Consider the following 26,501-nt stretch of genomic DNA (forward strand, 5'->3'; position numbering starts at 1 on the left):
TATTCCTAAAACTAACTATCTCTTTGAAATATTGTAGCTCACTGAAAAATAGAGGTATTTCAATATTGTCAGGGTGGCTGATACTTACTATTACACATGTATCCAAATTAATGTGGGAATTAAAAAGTCTCTAATTTTAATATGATGTATTTTCTAAAAATTAATTTCTAGAAAATTTTAACATTTTAAAGATTGTCTTTCAGAATTTTTCCAGGGAGAAATAGATCTTCTAGTCATTCCCAAAGGTTTCAAATCCATTAAACTGCTAAATAACTAATGACCTTAACTTGTGGAGCTCTCTGATTGACAGCCAGACCCTTCTATCCTTTATGAATTATTCCATAGCACTCTGTTCTTTCCTAATGGACTTGGAAAAGTATATTGCCTTTTATCACTACTACAAGAGGTACTGAGATTTATGGTGATGATAGAAAAACATAAGAACTCAATTTTCTCAATGATCTTTCAGTCTACAAACGGAAAGCAACATTTTTAATGCATCTATATAATAAGGTATTTAAATTAACATCTTTTTCCTTCCTTCATATTTTATAAAAATCTTATACTTAGTAGGAGGACCACAGTTAATGCATCTTCTCACAATCACAATTATCAATATATACCAGCAAGTCTTGCCATTTATCAGTCCATTTCACATAATCACCATTATCTTCCTGGGCTACTATGATTAACTGTGAAGTGCCTTGTTGGTTTACACAGAATACTAAAGATTTGACTTTTCACTGGGGAATGTAGCCATTAGTTTTTTTTTTTCATTAATTCTACTATCCCAATGTTAGGGGACTGGGCTTCCAGAAAATGGCAAGGGAAGATAAGGCAACTGCTCCTCATATTTAAAAGGGGCCCAAGAGAACCATATGCAATAATGCCAACATAATTGATAATCAAAATTTAGCAGAACTTGGACATTGAAAACCTAAAACTATTGCTAATAAATTATGGTCATCACAAATCATAATACCCTGACTTCTCAAAACAACATGATAAGTTCTATACAAATCCAATTCTTTACCTCAAGATAATCTTTGCTGCAATCGTCATGGTGCTCCAAACTCAAGGTCCCAAAAGTAAATGTTATCAGAAGGTCAGGACTGGTTGTCACTTTCCAGATACAATCTCTTCCTGGGGGGTAGTTTCCAGGATATCCTGGAGACTTAATAGAACCATAAGTACCAGTCAGAACACCTCCACATTCTAAAATATGAAGAAAAGTTACATTTATATTAGTAAACAAGTTACACCTCATGGAGAATGATCAAAGCCCTTCCTTGCTATGAGAAAGTTTGTTTAATAATTGTGTGGTTTTGGACACCATTTAAATTTAAAAAGTTGTTGACTTTCCCATTTTGATAAAGTTATAAATGTAAAAGAACCAAATGATAATAAATAAACACATCTATATATTGAGCTCCATGATATCAGCCATTATACTGTGATCTGATTTAAAATGTAGGTTAAACTGTCTGAGGAAATAATAACAGGATGATAGATGCACTTTCCCACTTTGAGGGAGATTAACTCTGTATATTAGCTCAGAAAATTCTGAAATTTGAGATTTTGATGAAACATTACAAAAATAATATTTAAAATAAATGTAACAATAACACAAAGTAAAATATATGGAAACATTAACAAAATATGTAGAATAATTTTGGGGGCTCCCTGGTAGCAGAAGGGGCTAAAAACTCAGCACAATAAAGCTATCCACATCCACTGCAGCGCAGCATGAGTCCAATTCCCAGCCAGGGAGCTGACCCACATGGTGCAGCATACCTCTCCTGTCTCACCCACTCTCTCCTCAGCAGTGAATTTTAGTCAATCTGCATGTTCTGCTCTTTTGTTGCTGGTGAATGCTCTCATGTCCCCACCCCCACCCCCACACACACACCTCTGGCCTACACCCCAGTTGTTGTATGCATAAATAAATAAACCATTTTAAAAAGATGTAGAATAATTATATTGAAATCTATGAACCATAATTAAGATAACTTAAAAGAGAACTAAGTAAATTTATAAAGATAGTCCTTGTGCATGAAGGACTGACCCTTCATAGGGTCAGTTTTTTAACATATCTCTTTGCAAGCGGCTTATAGATTCAGTACAATACCTTTTGGGAGAAATAAACCAACTGACTCTAAAATATATATGAGTATATAAAGAATATATCATATGTTAGAAGAACAAAGTTAGAGGATTTACAGTACCAAATTCAAACTTCAGTAGTTATGCCAATGTAGCACAAGGATAGATAGACCAAAAGAAAAGAAATTTCAGAAATAGATCCACAGGCTTACAAATGAATGGATCTGGAAACTTAGTTGATCTCTCAACATTTTTACATATTTAAAAAGTTCACAGTAAAAAGTTTTTAAAATGGAACACCAAAAGCAAACAAAAAATATCAGCAAATAAGTGATCAATTAATCACTAATATGAAAAATACTAAGTGAAGGAGTGAAAAGTATCTGCAACAAAATCTCCGCAATAATATACTAATAAAGCCTATTAAAAATGCTATTCAGTATTTTTCATGAGGGAACCATTAAGAATAATCTCTTCCGGCCCTTCCTGGTGGCGCAGCGGGTTAAAGCACAGCACTGAGAAGCTAAAGCCACTTCCGCATGAGTTTGATTCCCGCCTGCCCCGGAGGTGACCACATGGCGTGGCAGACCTCTCCTGACCCGCTGCTCCCCTCAGCAGTGTACTTTGATCATCTGCCTGTTCTGTTCTCCACTCTGTCTCTGGTGAATCCTCTCACCCTCCACATCTCTGGCCTGTACCCCAGTTCCATATGAATAAATAAATAAATCTTAAAAAAAAAAAAAAGAATCTCTTCCATTCCCAAATTTTATTATCTCTCTCACAAAATAAAATGCAAACTCTTTATAGGTTTATTTGACTTGAAAATAATTTTAAAAATTTTATGTCACTGAACCACTAAACGTTTAATGCATTCAAAATATAATATTAATCAAGAAATTTAATAACCCCATAATTTTGTTTTTATATAAGTTTTTCTATATTTCATATAGAAAGTATTGATTTTATTTCCCCCACATTGATATTTACCTGGTTGCTGTGTTTCCCATCTTATTGTAAAACCTCTATCATTTCTTAAATGTTCAGAATAGAGATGAAAATATAGAGCATTGTCACTGCTCAGGACTTCTTGAGGAGGGCTAGAGCCACAGAATCTTCCCAGTTGAAATGCTGCAGAGGAATCTCCATCATGAATCTGAAGAAACTCATGTGGACAATTGTTCACTGATTCTAGCTGGAAAAAGGTGAAAGTGATATGCAGCACCTAGAGATAAGAAAGTTATCATATATTATTTTAAATTTTCATGTTAATTCTAATTTTTTTCACCTATTAATTAGGAAGCATTAGTATCAAGGCACTTTCAAGAAATATCTGTGTAAGTCCCCAATTATCCAAAATATATGAAAACTCTCCATATTAAATGAATTGTGTTAAAAAGTGCTTAGACCTAACCAGGTAATATTGAAATATATTAAAATCTTAAAGTTAATGAAATAGATTTTGACAGATTATTGAAATAAAATTAATACACAAAGATATATAGAGCACATATTTAACATGTACAATTTGAAGATGTTCAACCTATGTAAAGATTTGCAGTATCATCACCAAAACCAATAAAACAGACGTATCTAACAACTGCCACAGGAAACTGCTGTGTGTGTGTATGTGTGTGTGCATGTGCATATGTTAAAAACACAAAATGAGGCCCTCCCTGGTGGCACAATGGGTTAGGACACAGCACTGCAAGCTGGCCACAGCCCCTTGAGTGTGAGTTCAATCCCCTGCCCTGGAGGTGACCCACATGGTGCAGCAGACCTCTCCTGACCCACCTGCTGCTTCCCTCAGCAGTGTACTTTGTCGATCTGTCTGTTCTGCTCCCCACTCTGTCTCTGGTGAAGCCTCTGACTGCCCCTGCACCTCTTGCCTGTACCCCAGTTCTGTATGACTAAATAAATAAATCTTTAAGGAAAAAAAAAAAACATAAAATGAGATACATCCATTCGATGAATCTTGAAGTACATAATACCAGCTGAGTATAAGCACTGTGTTGTACAACAGATGTCTAGAATTTATTCATCTAACATTACTGAAACTTCATGTCCACTGAGTTGTTATTCAGTGAATTAATGAAATAGGTTAAACCTAGATTTTATTAAGCTGTACAGTCTATTAAACAAAGCACTTCATGCTTCTAAAGCAGTGAAATGAGCATTTAGAAAATCTACCTTTAATTATATTTAATGAATATTAACACAAGAATGTATACCCTGATAACCTGAATAATTGACAGTATGAAACCCAGATAGATCTGTATCACTCACTCAGAGACGTGTTATTTCCTTAAGGGTCTCTGAACCTCTCAACTATTGCCTAGGTCAAATTGACATCCCACATGTAGGCTGCATAAGCAAGGTCTAGGCATGTGTGAAATCTGCAAGCTTTCACTTGTTGGTTACTCACCAAGAAATGAGTAATATCAAGTGTAGGGTGAAGGAAAATGATGATATAGCTACTAAACATACAGATAGGCGAAAATAGCACACAAAAAAACGTGTCTGAGTTTACATGTTAAAATGTACATACTTTAGATAGTAGTATAATTAATAAAATGTATAATGATTTTATACAAACAACCTCATTTAAGATAGTCAACCAACCAAAGAGAGACTATTGAATTTAAACCATTATGATATAAAACCACAACAGTATTCAGCTAATAAAAAAAGTATCAGCATATATTTTTTAAAAGATTTATTTATTATTTGTGTACACAGAACTGGAGTACAGGCCAGAGGTGCAGGGGAAGTGAGAGGCTTCACCAGAGACACAATAGGGCGCAGAACAGGCAGATAAATGAAATATACTGCTGAGGGGAGCAGCAGGCGGGTCAGGAGAGGTCTGCTGTGCCATGTGTATCACCTCCAAGGCAGCAGGGATCAAACTCAGACTGAAGTGGCTTTAGCTTTTCAGTTCTGAGTTTTAACCCACTGTACCACCAGGGAGGACCCCTATCAGGATATTTTGAAAATTCTATGCAGGAGAATTTTTAATTTCTGTTCCATACTTTAAATCATTTTTACCTTTGAAACAATTTCAGTGAAAATCACAAAAAGTTTGGAAATTGAGTTATCAATAATATGTACATAATATCCACAGTAATATGTAAGTTGTGGTACAGATAAGGAAATATGAAACATTTCTAGAAAAGTGGTATGTATTTCTTAAAAACTGATAAAATTATTACTTTTTTTACAAATTATTTTTCTTGAAAGACCAATATTTTATTGTCAGGAAACAAAGTTCATGAAAACTAAATGGAAGGAAGAAAATCACATAACAAAGCCACGGGGAAATTTATTTTGGAATTTAATCTATTGTGAGGTTATCAGGCCTTAGCAAGTCTTCCTTTAAGGAAGGGGGGAAAATGTTTTCTGACCTTAGTTTGCTGGGAAAAGTTAATAAGATTTTGAGAGAAAACTTTATCCCAGCATACAAACTTATTTTAATGAATCTGAGTTGGCTGGGAAACAAATATTTGGAAAATTTTGAGTAATTAATGCTGGGAATAAAAGCACTAAAAATTTGAAGTGTGTTCCTGCAGCAGTTCAGTCACTGGAGCCAAATGACCTAAGTTCATGTCAGTGTGTGCCATGTAAAGCCTTGTTCCCCTGGACTTACTTTTCAGCTGCTCTAGGCTCCATTTTCTCACAGGTAAAGTAAAAATAACACTTACCTTTTAGGGTTCTGATAATTAAAATGCAATAGTGTAGTGTGAAGCAATATGTATAGCACATTGGTACACACATGACACAAAAAAAATACTGATAGGAAAATAATTTTAATAGCAGTTCCTGTTTTCCCTAATTAATATTGTAACACTAGTGATCATCATAAAGCACCACTACTTCATTAACATGATTGCACATCAACGTACAGTCAGTCCACCCTTGCAGTCATTGATACAGGACAAAGTGTGGACTTCGGAACAAGACTTTGAAATTAACTATTCTAACTATCAACTAAGGATGTTCTTTAAAAATCACTTAACATCTCTTAGTTTCCATGATCTCATCTGTAAAATAGGATGCTCTTACTTATTTCAAAACATTAATGAAGGGTTAGAAAAAGGTATGTAAAATGTGTAGCCCAAAATCCACAATACAGGCTCAAAATAATACACAAATATAATACATATAATTATATGTATCTAAATATAAACTATAGATATGTGTAATGTACATGTGAACCAGAGATAACACAGTTACCTTTCCCTTTTCAGTTCGGATAACCCAGAAGCAGCTAACATCATGAGTGTAATCAACATCGGTATTCTTGTAGCTGAAACTTCCACTCAACCCAGAAAGGGACTCTCCACAAACTACAAAGGAAAAGAAGATGAACTGTGCATGTCAGAGACTGCAAAAAGAAAGAGGCTAGGCAACTGTAAGCCTGCTGCTGTGATATTTAGCAGTCTGAGTAATGCTGAAGACAAAGTCCTGCATTTCTTCTTTTCCACTCTACTTTTTCCATCACCATCTGCCCAAGTCCAACCCCTTGTTTCAAGTCTAGTCTGGTCTATCATCATATGTGTTATGCATGTCCTCAGGCTCTCTGAGATTTCTCTGGCTTCATTTTCTCTACCTAAATGACACTGGATCCCACACAATTTTTTTCTTCTGTTACTTTATATTAACCTTGTCTCCTCAACTAGAAAATAAACAGATATGTGGAGACAATATTATATACTTCCTTATTTCTCCACTTCCACAGGATGTAACATAGTCCTAAATACATAATATAGTCCATAAATGTGGACTATCAGAAATATTAAGTGACAGGTAGAGTGGTCAGAAGAGAATTTATAGAGTAGGTTGAATTTATGGATGAGAAGCAAAAAAGAAATTTGGGTGGAGCGATAAATATACCAAATAAAGGAATGCAATAAAATTGCTTATGGTAGCACATGAAATCAGGTAGTAAGGAGAGATTTCTGTCCTTAGTGGGAATAATTTTAGAGAACTAGTGAAAATTAAGGTTTGGTGAATAGGATCAGGTGTGGTTATAATATAGAATGGTTGAAAACCATTCCGTTCTTCATATATCAGGCAATAGGGAGCAGGTGAGTGACACAATTAGGTGTGATATTCTAGAGAAATTAAAACTCTTCCTTATAAAACTGCAAAGGGTAATGGTATAGCATATTTTATTATCAGGACAGGTACAATTAAATGGAAAATATTAATTTAAGTCTTAGAGGATATGTTTTCTGAATTAAATTGAAATATATAAATATTTATCTTGTGAATTCTACACCATTTCTGCAAGGAAAGCCTTAGCTCTAAGTATCTGAACAAAGTGACAAGAAAATAAGTTCAGTAAAAGGCAGCATCAGCGCTCGTTAAAAAAGTGATACTGGCCCTCCCTGGTGGCGCAGCACTAAGCACTAAGAAGCTAAAGCCACTTCCGCATGAGTTTGATCCCCGCCTGCCCCGGAGGAGATCCGCATGGCGCGATAGACCTCTCCTGACCCGCCTGCTGCTCCCCTCAGCAGTGTACTTCCTCGATCTGCCTGTGCTGCTCCCCACTCTGTCTCTGGTGAATCTTCTCACCCTCCGCATCTCTGGCCTGTACCCCAGTTCTGTATAAATAAATAAATAAATCTTTAAAAAAAAAAAAAGGTGATACTTACAGGTTATGATAATCTGCAATATAACAAATGCTGACCATACCTTGCTGGGGAGTCTGACAGAAAAATCCAGTCCAGAAGCGGGTACACTCACAGCTGAACCCACTAATGCCATCAACACAAGTTCCTCCATTCAAACAAGGGTTGCTCAGACACTCATTGATGTTTTCTGTGCAGTTGACACCAGCCCAACCTGATTCACACTTGCAAAAATAACCAGACACAGTCTCCTAAGAGGAAAAATATTCCATGAGCAAATGGTAGACAATAAATTTAAACAAACCAAAGTAAAAAGAAACATAGTACTATATGATACTTGGTATTGAACCACAAACATCTTTTAGCAGCCTGACAGAGTTATTCACTTATGGTGATTGATAACACAAGTTAGATTTATTTGGATCAAACTGAAGGCTGCTTTACTACTTTGTAAATCAATAATAGAAAAGTTAACTCATTGGCTTTTCCTGGGCACTAAAGTTACTACATATGTTTATCTGAGAATTACAGTCCTTATCTTAAGCTTGAATCATCACCTAAATTTCATGAATCATAGAAAAGGTATTTCATAGACATGAAACTAAAAATACTGTCAAGTACTCTATAGCCGTAGGAAGCACAAAAGACTCACAATGCATTGTCCATTTAAGCAGGGGTGACTTAGACAAAGATTACTGAGTTGCAAACATCCATTTGGCCCATAGCCACTTCCAGTATATCCCGGGAGACAGGTACAGAGAGGTAGGGAACCTGTTCAGAAATGGAAGAGTAAATACAGGCTACTCAGTTAAAACCCAGCAATGGAACCTTGGCTCTGTTGTATAGACAAGAAGTCACAAGTCAAGTCTGCATGTCACCAGGGACAGACAGGACAAGATATGAAGAAAAATATTTTTTTATGTCTTAAAAATACAAAAGCACTAAATATTTCCAAAATTCCATGTAAGGATTGACACTGGTACTCTAAGGCCATACATCATGGTCCTAAGTAGTGTACTTATAAAGTTATACAAAGAGAAAAAGAGGTTTCCTATCATAAAGGGACTGACAGCAGAAATAAAAAAGTACTCATGTTGATGATATCTCCTGCAGGCACTTTCTATATATGCTAACTCACTCAATTCTCCCATTAGGATAAATCCTCTTAATCCTACAAACAGGCGGGATTATGACTCCCATTTACAGATGCACACAAACCACATTCAGCATGCATGTCTTGACCAAGGACACACAGCTAGAACATATTGGAACCAATAATAAAATATATAGATTCCATTATCAATTATTTAATAAGCATTTAAATAGCCACACACAAATCTATGAGTCTGTGTGTATATATAAATATATACTGTACTATAAGGATATGTACAACAGTATGTATACTAAGATCTACACATTTTTATATATGCATATGTATGACAAGTTAGTAAAAAAGTAATATTTCAGGCCCTCCCTGGTGGCGCAGTGGGTTAAAGCACTGCACTAAGAAGCTGAAACCACTTCCGCATGAGTTCGATTCCCGCCTGCCCCGGAGGTGACCACATGGTGTGGCAAAACTCTCCTGACCCACCCGCTGCTCCCCTCAGCAGTGTACTTCATCGATCTGCCTGTTCTGCTCCCCGCTCTGTCTCTGGTGAAGTCTTCCGCCACCCTGAACCTCTGTCCTGTACCCCAGTTCTGTATGCACAAATAAATAAATCTTAAAAAAAAAAAGTGATATTTCAAAACAGCAGCAGATAGACATTTTTTCAATAAATGAAAATGGATCTACACTTTTGAACAACACAATCAGGCCAGATCTTCATTTGATACTACAAATAAAATATACACCCTGATAAAAGGCAAAAATCTTAATGTCAAAAACAATATAAAATTGTAAAAGTATAGAAGCACATAGACTTGACTACTTTAAAATTTGGTATAGAGGTTTCCTTTGACATAACTCTAAAGGGAGGAATCCTTAAAGAAAAGATTGGTCTTCTTGACTATATCAACATTTTCAACATGTAAGTATGAAGTGACATAACTAAATTAAAATGAAAAGTAACATACCACAAAAAATACATGTGAAGAAAGATACAGATAGTAAGCTAATATCCATGGTTCAAAATGAAATTTCCAAACAACAGAAAGCAGATAAATATCCATGGTTCAAAATGAAATTTCCAAACAACAGAAAGCAGATAAATGAAGGACATGAAGTAACAGTGAAAAAATAGATGAGTGAAAAGCATTGGCTATTATAATCAAAGTTAATTTTGACTTAATAAAAACTAATGGGATAGAAATTTTTGTATAAAGTTGATCAAGGTGAAAGATAACAATAGTATCCATCATTGTAAAGAGTGGGGTATTTTTTATCATATACTGTTGGTGAGTATGTAAGTGGATATATTTCTGTAAGAAATTTTAGCAACATGTAATTTTTAACTTATTGAATCTAAGTCTTCATTTATGAAGCACTGAAAACTCTGTTGATTGCCAACCTGTGTTCAATTTTCCCCTCCTTAGTAGTGAACTCTTATTCCAGCTGGGAGCACTGGTGCCTGAAATAAAGATTTAGTCACACAGCTTAGCTCTGGCTGCTGACATAGAAATGGGAGAGCCAGAAAAAAAGAGGAAGCATGTCCTCCTCCTTCACTCCTTCCTGATTCTTGGAATACACTCAAAAATTAATGAACTGACTAAATACATTGGGAAGCAATTCTTAAAAGAGAGGTCATTAAAGAGCACAGTTCATTGCATTAAAAAAATTAAAATTTTTAGTTTTAAATATGGATTAATTTGGGGTTGGATAATCTAAATAAGGATTTTATGTTTGCTTTTAAAAGGTTGATTGTAAAAAGTCATGAAAATACCCAAAACAGAGGGAGAAGTTAGTCTTTACCTAGAACTGAGGAGCAGGATGCCTCTGGGTGGCAGCCTCCATTATTGACTGAACAGATGTCCACAAGTGTGCACACTCTCCCATCGCCCTGGTACCCTGACCATAGCGAGAGCAGGACATAACAACCAATGTTAAGCACATGCAAGAAAAATTCCAACATGAGAATAAAATATCCTGAACCAGCCAACCAGAGTTTCTCTATCATCAAAATAGTAAATGTAAATATAAAATAACATTAGCAAAATTTCACAATCGGGAGAAAGTTCAACAAGAATTATAAAACCTGATTTCAGAAACATTACTCTGGGTTGCTTCTAGTAAATAGCAAGAGAGAGAGAGAAGGGCTGACACTAGGAAGTTGACATTTTTAGACACAATGATTCTGATGATTTTAGAGCTTAATTATTGTAGAACTCCAAAGCACTATTTTTTATGTTAATAAAATATGTAGTTTCATTTCAGTTTATCTCTTAAAATACCCAGAACTTCTTGAATAGTAACTTAATTTGGATTAGAAAATAGCAGTAATGACTTCTTTCCAAAAGAAAAGGGAAACTAATAAATACCTATAATTATATCTACCATTTAGTATGTTTAAATGCAAAATATCTTTGAGTACATTAGTAAATTATTTGTAGGGATAATAGATAATAGGACTGTATCCACAGAGAATGGTTTTTAAATTCTACTTATCACAAGAGACTACTTCAGCTTGTAAGGACTTGTTTTTCATTTATATTCAAAATATTTTTTGCTTCTTTTAATAAAGCTGTAATTGTATGCCCTGAATCCACAAATAACTGTCTGCACTATTCAGCTCTGGGCCTTAGAAATCATCTTTAAAATGGAGCACAAGATCCTGTTTTTCCAACGTCTGTGTTTCACTTGGAGGCATCAGGATTTCAAGCCACACCTGGGGGACATGGCTGACAATGGTGAGACCCAGGTGTGTTCACACAGTCAACAGGTGGAGCTACAGAACAGCCACCATTATTTATCTCACATTCATTGACATCTTGGCAGTTGTATCCATTTCCTTGCCAGCCTAGAAAAGGAAGATTTGAAAAATTAGCTCTACAAGACAAATTAACATAGAATTTCAGATTTGCCAAGATGGTTTAAGTTCTTAGAATCAAGCCCTAGTGCAAACGTGTGTAAGTAGATCACTCTTACATACTATTGGTTGGAAGCTAAATCACTATGACCTGTTTTTACTCATTTAAAAATTTTTAAATCATATCCTCTGATTTACAATTCCACTTCTCGAAATTTCTTGTAGTGATAAAGCTACCAGTATATGAACATAAAACAGGTAGCTACTGTAGCATAGGAGGAGGAAAAGTCTTTCAATAGTCAACAGTGACATAGTTGAATATATAGTGATTGACTTTTACCATTGAATAAAAAACTAATTTTATTATTTTATTAGTGTTTATTATTCAATGGTAAAAATTAATTTATGTAGTATGCACATAAATTTTTATCAATAAAATTGTTCACATTACTTTAATTGAAAATGCCAGAGCATTTGCAATAATATGCAGAGTCTGATACCAATTTTGAGAGTTTGTTTTTAATCTACATGTGTTTTATATGAGCAAAGGAAATGGGAGAAGAGAGAACAAATTGCTAACAGTGGTCTCATTGGGGAAATGAGGTTGAAAGTAAAGAAAGACATTTTACTTTAGATATATGTGTTTTATTCAATTGTTATGATGAGTTTGCTTTACTCATAATTGGAGGTAACAAGAATCTTTAAGACCTTTTAAATTCTTTAAGATATTTATGTATTTTTGATCTATGAATCTATGTGAGAAATTGTTCATATTTGTGCATGAAGAAATGAATGAGTGCACAGAAAAGAACTGGAAGAAAATAGGCACACATATCAAAGATGATTTTCTGTTTGATAAAGCTACAGATATTTTTTCTGTTTTTTTTTTCATAGCTTGTAGTTTCTTTATACTTTTAAAACCACATCTATTAATTTTGATACTCAGGAAGATGATTAGCAATAAAATAAAATAAAATTACCTATACGAATGAAAAATGAAATTATTGGCAAGTTTTACTTCGCACTTAAAACTGAAGGGGGAAGTGTTTGTGTGTTTTTTCAACATCTTTCTAGCTTTGTAAAATCTAAGCATACAACATGCAGAAGATCACTAACCCAAAAGCACCAAGTATGTGAGGCTGCTTAGTGAGACAGAGACACAGGATTCAGCAGCTCATATCCAGAGTCCAGAGACCTGGATGTGAATCCTGGCTGCTTTGTGATCTTGGCCAAGTTATATAAGTTATATCACTCTCTAAACTTCCAAGTTTTTACATTTCAAAAAGGGAACAATACTAGTTACTACCAATTCTTAGTTTTGTTCTAATTATTAAAAAAACATTAAAAATTGCCTAGCGAAGTACTTTAATAATGGTATCATAAAAGAATAGTTGCTATTATTATATTTTCTTTGTGCTCCACTTTCTAAGAACACCTAGGGAGTGCAGGAAGGGCTCGTAAACTATCTGATGTCTGCTTAATTGCTTTTCAGTGAACACAGCAAACTGTTTTGATCATAGTGGGTACTCTAAAACTATGATCTGAATAAACGATCCTATATAGTGAGGAAAAAATCGTGCAGTCAAACCCAGGCAGTCTCTTGAGTCTAGAACCCATGTTTTCAACAATTTGAAATATGACCTCCCTTGGGTATTCAATCTCTGTGGGTCTGTGATAGGAATTCTATTTAGACAGGGTCTTCTGATGACACAGCATTTAATATAGATGAAAATTACAGATTCTCATGGAGACATTAAGAGGTCAAGTAATTTTCCCAGGCATATAAACATTGGCCAGGTATGAAGGTGGGACTAGAGCACTTACTTTTGATCTCCTGTCTTGTCAGCTGATGGGTATAACAACAAAATGTTTGACTTCACAAACTCTGTGGTTCACTCTAGCCCCAAACCTTGACTGTAGCACAGTTTTGGATAAAACTTCCATTTCTGTTGCTGAAATGTAATACTGATAAGATGGTCTGGACTGGCAGTTAATAAAACTGTATGTGATACTGGATTGGAACACTTCCCAAGAACAGTTTACTTATCCCTCAGCAGTAGAAAAAAATTGGTTCTGGCACCTTGCCTGGCAGACTTGCAGAGCCTGGCACAGGTTGGTCATGGACATGCCCACATACCTGCTGGACAGGCCCCACAGTAGAAAGAGCCTGGAGTGTTGAAACACTGCACAAGAGCTGAACAAGGCGCAGGCAGGAGACTGCACTCATCTACATCCAGTGTGCAGGCTGGGCCATGTGGTGGGGGCTGGGTTGTCCATCCAGCATCACAGATGCAGCTATACTTGGGCTGGCAGGAAGACAAGAGTGTGGAAAGAGACAATCAAGAAAGAGAAGTCTTGGAAACTCTCAAGTCCCAAGCTGTTGATCCTATACCAGTCATCTTCATAAGGCCAATTGAATGACTTCTCTTTTTCTTCCTATATGGTTAAACATTTAGATCAGACCAGGAAAAAAGAAAAACATCTTTATTTCAGAGTAAAGGGAACCTGTAATTTGCCCCTAAGATGCCAGGGAACGAGCAACAACAATCAAGAACTGTAAGTCAATATAATTAAACTCAATCAACTCGGCCTGCTATGTTTTTAGAGAGAAAAACACCCTTGTAGGTACAGCCCTTGGAAAATCAAATCTGTTTATTTTCTTTTTGAAAGTCTCTCTTCCCTTCCAACCCATGTTCCACCTCCCCTATCACCACCATTGGTAGGGAAACATTTTCCAGCAAAACTTAGGACTTGAGAGTCTCAGAGAGGGCCACGAGGTTGGGTGGGTGGGTATACTTGAGGGTCAGAAGTCAAGGCTGTCATTACCCACACATGGGGACACGGGGAAGTATGTTTATGGGGTCTACAAATCCTCACTGGGGCAAAAGTCAGAAAAAAATCCACACTTCTTAAATGGTATCGCCATTAAAATTCACAAGGGCAAAAGAAAAACTTGTCTCACAGAGAAACTCTTGAAAGGATATTTAAAATATTATGAATTTAATGAAATCTTAATCTCTGGGTACAATTTCCTCCATTTTGATGGGGAATTGCCATCTCTCCCTTTACCTGTGCCCAGGAAAATTTCAGGAAGGGACTCAACCCCACGCTATGCTTATATATAGCCACACAGACAAGGAACTAGAAACAGTGATTTCCTTCAAGGAGGGAAGGAACGTACCTCTCCAGCCTGCATGCGGGCCAGGTCCTCACAAATGCCATGGATGCAGAGGGCCTTGGAGCCCCTTTCACAGTCATTGTATTTGGATGCACACTGGGGGCCATAGGTGTCAGGAGAGCAGTGACAACTGTTGGTTACACAAGAGCACAGCATCAAGGCTTGTGTTTCAGGCTTGTGTTTCTTTGCGAAAAAAAAGTCCAAATAAAGGTCAGTAAGTGGAACCATAAATCAACAAACAAGATTTACTGACTAGAATCTTGGAAGCAAATCACTCTGCTCTACTCAAGGTGGTTAATTGAATCAATGCACCAATGTCTCAAATGCAGTGTGGGAGAGCCACAGATTATTATCCTGGCAAGATTACCACTATAAATTTTTCTGGTATCATGTCATCAAACAGTGCTTTTAAAGATCAGACATCTATAAACTAAGAGGGATGGAATTAGTTCAGGATGGTAAAAGCAGAGATCAAGTCTGTTCATCATAAAGGGAGAGATCAGCAAGTCCATTCTTTGTTCATCCAAGTGGACCAACCAGTAAGCACAGGTCACCTGGATTGTACTGATAATTCCCAAATATTCTCTAGGAATTTATACCCCACTGGCAATGTGCTAGCCACATCTCAGAGTCCATAATTATTATTACATATTATTATATGACAAAGGGCAACATTTCTATCCATAAAAGATGTAGTTAAACAGTGTAGTCTTTCTTTTAATAGTCACATTTTAACTCTCAACAAAACAAAATTACTATATAACACCTAAGTAGCTGTAAGTTATTTTATACCACAATTCTTAGAAAAAAAAAAAAAAGCTGAGTAAGTTTTATACCTGCACTGCAGCTTATCGGGACGTGAAAGATACAGGGCTGGCAGTTGGGAAAGAGAAGCCCAGAGGACTCACAGAGCCTGATCTCATCTCCACATATCTGAGCCCATCTGACTGAGAGGACAGTCAGCCTAGAGGTTACCACTTGCCTGAACGAACAGTACTGGCCCACTTGGAGGAAAGTGATCAAGCAGGGACAGGGATCAAAGACCAAAACAGATAGCAAGTGCCTGTGTGGCCATGGGCCATGGACTAGATTCTGAATTTTCTGGGAAAAGGGACACTCAGGTATAAGGAAATCAGCGGATATTTAAACAAATATATGAGTGATTGTGTTTCTCATTAAGATGAGGTCAAATATTAAAGCAACAGCTGATTAAACTTAAGGAAATTTTCATTCATTCTCTCTCTTCTCCCATGTGTTTCTCTTCCTATTAGCTCTCCTTTCATACTATCTATTTTATATTTGTTCTTTTTCCACTGTGTTCTCCCATCCTTACACAGAATATTATTTTAGGGAATTTAATTGCAGATGTCTGAAGACTGTAGAAATATTTAACATTTCAAATATATAGCTGAGCATTTGATCCAGATGGTTTCATTGCTAAAAGCTTATTTTATCACTACCTGTGCCACCTTAGATTTTTGTTAATATTTAAACCAATTATCACCAGCTTTCTCAGCCTACTTTTCTATGTATGAAAGATCTGAACATTCAGGACCACATAGGACTAAATTACCAGGGTTTAAATCCTGACAAAGTCTATTAAATTTTCACCTTAGGCCAAGTCATAACTACCTCTACCTCTGTTTCCTGTAAAATAAAAAATGTTAACCAATGAACACATTTTCACCTTGATATCTAAAGGAACTTTCTATTGGAGGTGCTCAGTAAATCGTGTTCATCATCATTAACACTTTACCACTGAACAGTGATTTAAGATTTGACAAGTAATTATGCTTCAGAGACCTAAAGTTAAATCTTTCTTTATCCTTTTTCTACTTTTCTCGTCCTATTGTAACTTGGAGATGAGATTTTAATACTACATCTTTCTCTAAGCGAATGTACTTCTTTGACTTAAACTTAGATGATATGAGAATAAGGAAGGGGGATCCTCAAAGGCAAATATTTATTAGACCCACTTAACAGGTGAGATTACACTGTCCAAGGCCATCCCATGCAAATATGTGCAAGATGAATTAAAATCTATGTCTGTGAAACTTCCCATCATGATACACTACCATATTCTGAAAGATAAAGTTAGTACAAAGACATTGTTTTTTTAAGGTCTATTTGTTAACATAAAAGTGCTTGCACACATTCTCAAAGGAGTGTAGATATGCCCTTAAAAGAAAAAAAGAATAAATATACCTTCTTAGTTACAAAATAAAAGCCATATACGATATTTTAAAATTAATCCCTCCTATTCTTGCCTCGTTTATTATTTGCAGATCTAGCAGAGGTCACTGCTGTAGTGACCTTCTATTACTATTTGGTTTTAGCAGAAGAAAATCAGGTTTTTCTTCAGAAACACTGCAATTGCATTTGGCAATTGAGAAGAGGTCAGATAGACTTTCAATGGCATTGTTTAACTTACATTAGAGTTCATGGTTCAATATTAATATAACTGACTAACTGAAATAGATAATAAGTTTAATACCTAACTACCATCTGAGCTAAAATTATACTATCCTCATCATGTAAACTGCATGCTTTAAAACACACCAGTGGTAAGAATGAAAATAAGTAAATATGCTCTCATCAGTGTGGTTCTGGGAAATCAAACCACACAGTAAACCCCATTTTGTTTTATTTTTTTTTTCCTACAAAGACTCTAGACTTTAAGTATGTAACATATACTCTCCATGCAAGAAATGCTGGATCTGAAGAACTGTCTTAAATCCAAATAGTTAACAATAAGAATCAATTCTTCAAGACAAAGAAACAATAAAAGTATCAACAAGTGGCACGATACTGTGCTCTCTGAAGCTGTTGGCAGTAAGGCCTTTAGCCACAGTAATTGGTGAAAACAGATGATGCTTTTCTTTGTTCTGTTTTTATTACTCTCAATAAGAATTTTTCCTATTAAATAGTGCCTCTGATTAATTAGTATTTGTATAGTGCTTTATCTTTCAGAGATTTTATAATTAGAAATTATTAATGCCTATAAATAGAGACTCCTTTGTCTCAAGTAAATAGGCTCCAAGAATTAAAAACTGAAGCAGCTGTAATCCAGAACAAATTCTGCCTACATTGACCACATTTCTATAGGTGTAGATTATTTAAGCACTTCAAATTCTCCTTTCCAAGTGTCTGCTGAAGTTCTCCTAAGGGGTTTCTAGCCTTCAGGAAGCAACTGATTAACAAGGATTTAACCTCATGCAATTAACAGACCTCAAGATTATGTAAGTGTTCTCTGTCTCATTACACATAGCTTCCACAAATCAAGAATTTAATCTTATGCTCACATTGTTCTATTTTCCTTAAGCCTTCAAAAACTCTTAGCTAAATGCTGGTAACCGAGTATTTAGTTCAAAGATAATCAATGGAATTCATGATGCTTCCTAAACTATCCAATTATGAATAGAAGAAAGAAATCTGGAAGAAACAAGATTTAAATTCTCTGCACTCAATTGTCTACCAGAAAATCTATAAAAGCCAGAGACAAGAAAATCAAAACCCTTTCCAGAGTCACCACAGAATCCTTGGGTTTTCTTTCACAGGGGTTGGAGATGTAAGAGAAAGTTCAGTATTGCTCTTATAAAGTTAAATCTGCCAACTCTCAACAACTAAAATGTTTTCTCATATTTAAACAAAAGTCTAACCCTTAACATGCAGTGTTAGTTTTCTTATCTTTTCCATTTTGCAGGAAATATAATATGCTATGGAGGGGGTGGAATTGGGGTTTGGTCTAGGGAATTCATTCCACATGCACATCTTCATTACTCTGCTGGCTTGCAAGAGTCCAAAAGACAATGGTGATGAAGGAGGGTCAGGGATGAGAATTAATCTCCAGGATGCACCTTGACATTGGAAGGCAAAACAGTATCAGTGCTGAAGTAAGGACATTTGCCACAGATAGCCAAGCAGCAATTCCCATTGATAAACAGCTGTAAACAAAAATTAGGAGACAGTACTTTCGAGGGAATGAAAGATTAGACTTCCATCATGCATCCTGGATATAAACCAAGCTGGGATGTTTTTTAAAGCAGGGATTAGAGGATTCACTTAAATGAAATGGAGTTCTGTGAGCAAAAGGACCTCTTATAAGACAGAGCTTAATTTAAGTTTTTCTTGCTATCCTGAAAGAATACAATGGGTATATTACAAGGTAATTGAAGAAAAATATATCAGAGACACTAGTAAAAGAGCAAATAATTGTTCTTTGTTCCAGGAGATTATACCCCAGATTACTTGAAAGAACTTGTTCATACCTTAGCATAACCCATTTCTTTCCCTTTTAATAATCCCAAAATAGAGGCAATCCATCAAACAGGAGGAAAATTAATGCCCTGGGATGTTTCTAAATGACTTTTAAAGGACTACACAAGAGTAAATTTGATGTTTGTGTTACATAAGATTTTCTGGACTTGATTATTAAAAAAAGATAATTTGTATAGCCCCATAGTTCCAATGACCAACATTCCTAGAATTTGCTGAGAACATGAGGGCCTTGTGGCGCCTCTCTCAACTTCATAAGGAACGGGAAGCTTTCCCACAATGCTTGCTGTCTGAATTGGGCAAGAGAATCCTGCAGAGTACTGGGGTGACAGCACATTGGAAGAGGAGATGGTTGCTGCATTATGATATGGTAAGGGCCCTATGGTAATTAAAAGCATGCAAAGAGAGCTAACTACTTGAAGGAAACCTGAGTTCAGTCTCTAACCTTACATGGTCACTATTTCACATATTTGGGTGAAGACACCTTAATTAAAAATTATAAGCTTGTGGACCTAATTGAATGAGCATGGCAGTGTCTCACTGCTACAGTGTGTCCTGCCTAGAGCCCATCAAAATCTATCCTTCAGTGCTCTGACTCTCACTAACTCCTCAGACTCCTCCTGCAACAGGCCATAAGAACCTCTCTGCCAGCTACAGTAGCCTTCTTCCAGTTCCTTGGAGAAATCTTTTCCCTAGAGTTGAGAATGCACAGTTTCTTAGTAAATAGCTCTGTGTGTACTAGATGAGAGTGACATATTCCCCACAGAGTACTATGTTATGCTGGTAATACAGTTAATCGTGGATGCTCTAAGCTATGGGATGTTCAAAAATATACCCTGGTATTTTAAAACAATAATATCTACAACAACAAAAACTTACCTGTAACTCCCAACTGTGTTTATACATGTGGCTCCATTTTGGCAGCTCCAGGGTGTTCCTGAGTAAACTGCACATTCATTAACATCCACTGAGCACACAGGTCCCTGCAGTCACATAAAAGAACTAAGTTAAGTGCCACAGGCCACAGTGGCATCTAGGGGCAACTTTCATATGCTATGTTTAAGGATTTACACACAAACAATAAGTTAGTCCTTGATCAAATCAAATACAATAAATAACACCAATGCTAACTTTTAGTCAACCTTTCCCTGGAGCCATATTTGGCCACAAATGTCTAAGAACTCCTGTCAGCTTACATCAGCCACAGGAAAAGAATTTTTATACAAACTATTCCTCATTTCACTATGTTTGGGAGCTATGTTTGGGAATAGCTCACAGACCTATTGAATGAGCTTGGCAGTGGTTCACTGCTATGGTGTGTCCTTCTGCTTAGAGCCCATCAAAGATTGTCCTCCAGTGCACTGACTCTCACTAACTCCAATTTAAAAGCCAGGGAACAGCCAGCTGCCCAGCACCATTTACGGAAAGTGCCTTCTCTCTACTGTTGTCATTATTGAGGTGACCATACCAGGGGGTCTCTTTCTAGACTGTTTTCTTCCATTATTCTATCTGTCTTTATACCTATACAACAGTCATCTCTGTTCATACAAGGAAAGCTGCCCTAGCAATTTCACATAATTGTAACTTTATTCTTTGTTTTAAAACAGGAATGGCCTGGAAGAGATGAGGTATGAGAGTAGAAGATTCTCACTATTCTTTGGAAAAGTGTTGTTTACTGGAGAAATACATGCTAGTTAGGCAGAATAAAAATTTTATGAGTGAGAATAACATTTTTTAATGTGGACCTTAGGAACACCTTTGCCATCAACATAAAATATAGCAAATTGACATGACTTGTGCCAAGATTCATTTAGTACATACTGCTATATAGTGTTGGTAGAAATAGCATGCCCTTCATGTATATTCCATCAAGGGAGCACCTCCTTAAAATGGCTGAGTAGTCAGTGGGTTATATAACCATGCTGGCCATTGTTTGGATTTTAGCATAAATGGTATAATTCATTCTGATTCAGAGACCACAGAATCCTAGAAACTCTAGAGAATTAAATATGTCTCAATGAGTCCAAGGTAACCACAGATGCTTATTCACCATCTTTTTAAAGCAAAAACCACGCAACTCACCGTCCATTGTGATGGGCAAATACAATAAAAGGAGTCATGAAGGTTGAGGCAGGTTCCCCCATTTTGGCAGGGATTGCTGCTGCAAACCTTTTTGTCAACTGTCTGAAATAAGGGCAGGACAGACAGTAAGATAATCATTCTCACAGAAGGCAGTCACACACATGCGTAAGTGAAGGCCTATATGGAGGATCACATTGTACTCCTATTCAGTCAGGGGTAGAGGGTCTTCCTCCATCCAGACTCTAAATTAACTACCTAAGCACTTCTTCAAAACAAAACTCTTGTGGAAAAAACAAAGCATTTCAAATCATCAGTCCTATGCCTATTACTTTACTATTTACATATACTTAACCCTAAAGGGGTGAGGCATGAGGGTAGAAGATTCTCACTTTATTCTTTGGAAAAGTGTTGTTTATTAGACAAATATATGTTGGCAGAATAAAGATTTTAGATATGGCAATCATAATGAATATACCTTTTGTACCAAGTGAATAGAATGGAAATTCTCATACTTTTGCTATTGTTCTTATCTTTGCTACCTTAGATAAGAATTTGAAATCTGATCACCTTTTGCTGCCACCATTCCTCCCAAAGGTTGAGGTGAATGAACTCTTTTCACTCCAGATTCCTTTGTTTAAAATATGGTCATCTTAGATACAGCCTCCAATCTCATGCTCACATGACTACTTTCAGACTAGAGTCACAAACATACCTGCCTTTGTCTACACAATCTAGGGGATTGTTCCATATATCAGCTAGTCTTATAAAATAGGCCATGCTTTTGGAGGCAGAGAAGATTTCAGAGAGAACAGGGATTATACAAGGAAAGCTGCCCTAGTAAGTGTAGCTCTATTCTTTTTTTAAAAGTTAAAATAGGGGCAAATTATTCCCTACTTTTTTTTTAGAGACAAAGAACAGTACTTCTGTTCACTTTGTTTTACAGATGAACTGAGCCAGGGAACAGCCAACTAGCCAGCACCATTTACAGAAAGTGCCTTCTCTCTCTACTATTGTCACTATTCAGGTGAGCATGCAAGGGGCTCTCTTTCTAGACTCTGTTTTCTTCCATCATTCTGTCTTCTTTGTACCTGTACCACAGTCATTTCTGTTCATCAAAGGACACTATTAAGAAAACTAACCAAAAACTCATTAGAAGTTCTTGTGGCATACAAAAGCAACAATGTCTGAAGTTAAAAACTCAGGATATGAACTTAGTGAGCTGTCAAGAGAAAGATAACAGGAATGGCAGAGACTGTAGAATCCAGAGAGCACTGTCCTATCTAAAAGCATAACAACTTACATTCAAAAATCATTAAAACTTTCTGGGGGAATGTAAAGAGGGAGGAGAGTGTGAGCTAAATATGACCTTGGACTCCAGTTCTTTTCTTTTGGTATGTATAACAAAGCACTCTAGTAGACAGAAAACGATAGTGCTGGGGTCTTGCCCAACCCCTATCCCTTAAGATGATCACATGCCCAGATCCTTGGGCTGGTCTCAAGGAGACTCAGTTTCCTTATCTGTGCCATAGAAAGAATGAACTGTGATGGGAATTAAGTTATGAGAAAAAGCAAAGTCCTTCACTTTGATCATTCATCCACCTTAAGAATAACAGCTTCGGGCCCTCCCTGGTGGCACAGCGGGTTAAAGCACAGCACTAAGAAGCTAAAGCCACTTCAGCATGAGTTCGATCCCTACCCCAGAGGTGACCCACATGGCATGGCAGCCCTCTCCTGACCCACCCGGTGCTCCCCTCAGCAGTGTACTTCATTGATCTGCCTGTTCTGCTCCCCACTATGTGTCTGGTGAATCCTCTAGCCGCCCCTGTATCTCTGGCCTGTACCCCAGTTCTGTACACATAAATAAATCTTAAAAAAAAAAAGAATAACAGCTCTTTAATAACTCAAGGAAAAATGTTACATATCTAGTAGTTATGGGACTTACCTGCTGCAAGCTTTGAAATTTTCTCTCAAGATCCATAAGCTAATAGGGAAGAAATAGCTTTAGTTAGTCGGTTTGAAGGCATTTCACATATGACTCCAACCCCTTGATATATTTCCATATATATTCCACCAGGAACTCACTATCTATTCATTTCCTTTTTAATCCTCTTTTTCTTCACATTTCTCCACCTTTCTACTCTCTCCAATCTTATAGACATTTTTAAAGTTATATTTTAAAAGAATTATAGCCCATTGACTTGGTTCACAGTTTTTTATGTACAATGTGAGTTTGGGAATTTTTATAAAGGAATGTATTTCATCTGCTTCTGGTAAGAAGCAGTAAGAAGCTTACTATGTTGAAATGAACAAGTCCTGCTTGCTCACAATCTTCCTACCCTTCCGCCTATCACCTCTTTTACATCTATTGCTTGAGTTGTGCCATTTAACCAAAAAGCCCATAATTACAATGTTAACTTTTTGAAAAGGCCACAAAATCCTCCTCAAAAATCAAAGTCCAATGCAAAGTGGTTACTTATAAAGTTGAATTAAGGTCAACCTGTTTGTTCTAGTGATGTGGCTATCAGACTTACCTTAGTGTTAAGCTGAAAGATTTGATTAGAAATATTTAGAGGCAGACCAATTGCACTCCTTTTTAAGTCTGTAATATCATCTTTGTTTTTCTGGATCTATTTTTAAAAAGAAGGAAGAGGAAGAGAATGCTAGTGAAAAATAATCATGTATATCTTATAGGAATATAATTCAAAATTTTGAGGAGCATAGTATTTTAAGCACCAAGATCTTTGTCATTGTTACAAAGAAGGAAACATTATGTGTAATACACAACAGACTAAAACAGCCAAGGCATAACTTTTCCTTTGCAGCAACAATACATCAAGGTATTTTCCATTTCCCTTCCTTCCCCATAATAACAGTTTAGGGTACTTGCTAAGAGACCTAGCTTGGAATCAGACTGTTTGGATTTTAAATCTTGGTATAGTCATTTATTTTGTCCTTGGGCAAGCAACTAACCTTGTGGTATACGTTTACCTCCTTATGAATGGGGCTACAGTATAGGCAAACTCAGAGGGTAGCTGTGAGGTCAGATGAGATAATGCAAGAGTGCTGAGAACCGCGGACAGTCTATCATCAGTACTAAATAGTGCTTCTTACATTCTAATATGCCAGCATGTTAGAGTAAGTAAGGAACAGTGAAAATAATAAGAAAGAGTAACTGATCAACTCTGTTCTGTAGTAAAACTAAGCTGCTCACATCTACACGTTTCTCTGGTCCCCTTCTTTCCTTGCCTCCCTTGTGGAAGAATTTCTATACAACTTTCAATACTTTCTTTGGACTGGAATAATTATGCCTACACAATGAACATCTTGTGGCCAGCCTTACTCCCTCTATCCATCTTCAATCCTAAAGCATTGTTCTTTACAAGAATATGTCTCACTTCCAATTATGTACCCTGTGCTAAAGAGTTAAGGTACAGATTAATACAGAACTGTTCAATTGAGTGACCATAGATGGAGACAAAATCATTTCAACATATTTCCCATGTATTACCTGATGGATACATTCGCCAAGGTCTTCATCATTTAATTTAATTTTCCCCAAAGATCCAGTTCTAAATTCAATGTTTTGAGTAGACCCAGTAAGAAACACTAAATTCCCTCTCTCTGTAGACATTCGAGGTCTATATTTCAAACGAGAAAATGTATCAGTAATCAGCATGCAAAATTTTTAAATTAAAAGAACATAGCTAAGTAAATAATGTATTTATAAGAAGGTAATTCTACACATCATTCCAACCAAATGTTTTCTCTGTTTTGACATCATAGTTTTCCTCAAGAAAACTTACACCTTTGTTTATCTGGCTATTTTTTAAATTGTTGAGGAACTTCCCTGGACATCAACAAAAAGTAATCCATGGGTCTACTTACTGTTGGAGGTTAGTATTTCTTTTTTGTCTCTGCAGCTCATCTCCTCCAGCTTCACCATCTAACTCAGCAAATGTCAATAAAATAACCAAACTCCAAAGAAAAGGTGAGGACATGTTCCTCCCCAGTGCACTTAGGTTGTCAGGTAAGAGTGAAGCCACTCCAACCTAATAAGTGCAGAACTTTGTAGAAAGCAAATCAGGCAGAGTTACTTTGACCTGTGGGATATTGTGCATTCGTGTTTTTTTTTCTCTCTTCCCTAGAAGGTTATGTTATTTTTTTTCTTCCTGAGGGATGTAAATGATCTTAGATCTTCAGTACTCTTCAACTTGTCAGAGGTCAAAATCTACCTTGAAGTGAGGTACAACTTAATCATTATCTATTTGACCTTTGAAATGGTAACAAGCTTGTTTGGAAAATTCACTAAAATAACCTTTGCTAAGAATTAGCTACATTTCAACAAATGGTGCTGAGAAAACTGAATATTCAGTTACAAAAGAATGATGTTGGACCCTGCATTTACACCATGTGCAGAAATTAACTAAAACGAATTAATTACCTACATATTGGAATAAAAACAAACTCTTAGGGAAAAAAAGAGGAAAAATCTTCAAGTTATTGAATTTGGCAGTAAATCCTTATATAGGACATCAAAAGAACAAGCAACACAAGAAAAAAATATATAAATTGGTTCAAAGTAAAAACACTTGTGTGTCAAAGGACACTAGCAAGCAATGAAAGAAAGCAAAACTCACAGTTGGGGAATATTTGCAAATTGCATATATAATCAGAAATCAATATCCAGAATATTATTATAGAGAACTCTCACAACTCAACAAGAACTGAATAGCCCAATTAAAAAATGAACAAAGGAGGGCCATCCCTGGTGGCACAGTGGGCTAAGCATAGCACTAAGAAGCTAAAGCCACTTCAGCATGAGTTCAATGCCCAACCACCCCTGAGGGGATCCAAATGGCTCGGCAGACCTCTCCTGACCCGCCCGCTGCTCCCTTCAGCAGAGTACTTCAACGATCTGCCTGTTCTGCTCCCCACTCTGTCTCACAGCCCCTGTACCTCTGGCCTGTACCCCAGTTCTGTATGCATAAATAAATAAATCTTTTTAAAAAATGAACAAAGGAAGCAGATATTTTCCTTAAAAGATATACAAAAAGTCAAAGGTCCATATATAAAAATATTTATAACATTGCTAATGATGTTAAAAATCACAACGATATACTACTTCACACCCACTAAGATGGCTACTATCAAAAGCAAATTCAGAAAATAACAAGAGTTTGTGGGAATATGGAAAAACATGAACCCTGTGCACAGTTGGTAAGAAGGTAAAAGAGCACAGTCAGTATAAAATGCTATGATGTTTCCTAAAAAAAT

The 26,501-nt window shown here is 36.3% G+C and overlaps 1 protein-coding gene across 1 annotated transcript in view; it reads right to left on the minus strand.

Moving 5' to 3' along the window:
* Nucleotides 1-25,225, minus strand: part of CUBN (cubilin (intrinsic factor-cobalamin receptor)) — a 207,718-nt gene extending 182,493 nt beyond the window's left edge. The window contains exons 1-15 of the mRNA XM_004691275.2: nucleotides 25,113-25,225; nucleotides 24,736-24,865; nucleotides 23,759-23,854; nucleotides 23,170-23,208; nucleotides 21,228-21,329; nucleotides 20,025-20,128; nucleotides 14,874-15,000; nucleotides 13,830-13,998; nucleotides 11,552-11,683; nucleotides 10,639-10,734; nucleotides 8,383-8,501; nucleotides 7,795-7,981; nucleotides 6,331-6,443; nucleotides 3,091-3,325; nucleotides 1,034-1,215 (exon numbers count right to left, since the gene is read on the minus strand). Of these exons, the coding sequence (XP_004691332.1) occupies nucleotides 1,034-1,215; nucleotides 3,091-3,325; nucleotides 6,331-6,443; nucleotides 7,795-7,981; nucleotides 8,383-8,501; nucleotides 10,639-10,734; nucleotides 11,552-11,683; nucleotides 13,830-13,998; nucleotides 14,874-15,000; nucleotides 20,025-20,128; nucleotides 21,228-21,329; nucleotides 23,170-23,208; nucleotides 23,759-23,854; nucleotides 24,736-24,865; nucleotides 25,113-25,225 (1,944 nt within the window). The remainder of the gene's footprint in view (nucleotides 1-1,033; nucleotides 1,216-3,090; nucleotides 3,326-6,330; nucleotides 6,444-7,794; nucleotides 7,982-8,382; nucleotides 8,502-10,638; nucleotides 10,735-11,551; nucleotides 11,684-13,829; nucleotides 13,999-14,873; nucleotides 15,001-20,024; nucleotides 20,129-21,227; nucleotides 21,330-23,169; nucleotides 23,209-23,758; nucleotides 23,855-24,735; nucleotides 24,866-25,112) is intronic.
* Nucleotides 25,226-26,501: the final 1,276 nt, after the last annotated feature.

This window comes from Condylura cristata, unplaced genomic scaffold, assembly GCF_000260355.1.
Source record: "Condylura cristata isolate star-nosed mole 26May11 unplaced genomic scaffold, ConCri1.0 scaffold00030, whole genome shotgun sequence".
NCBI lineage: Eukaryota > Metazoa > Chordata > Mammalia > Eulipotyphla > Talpidae > Condylura > Condylura cristata.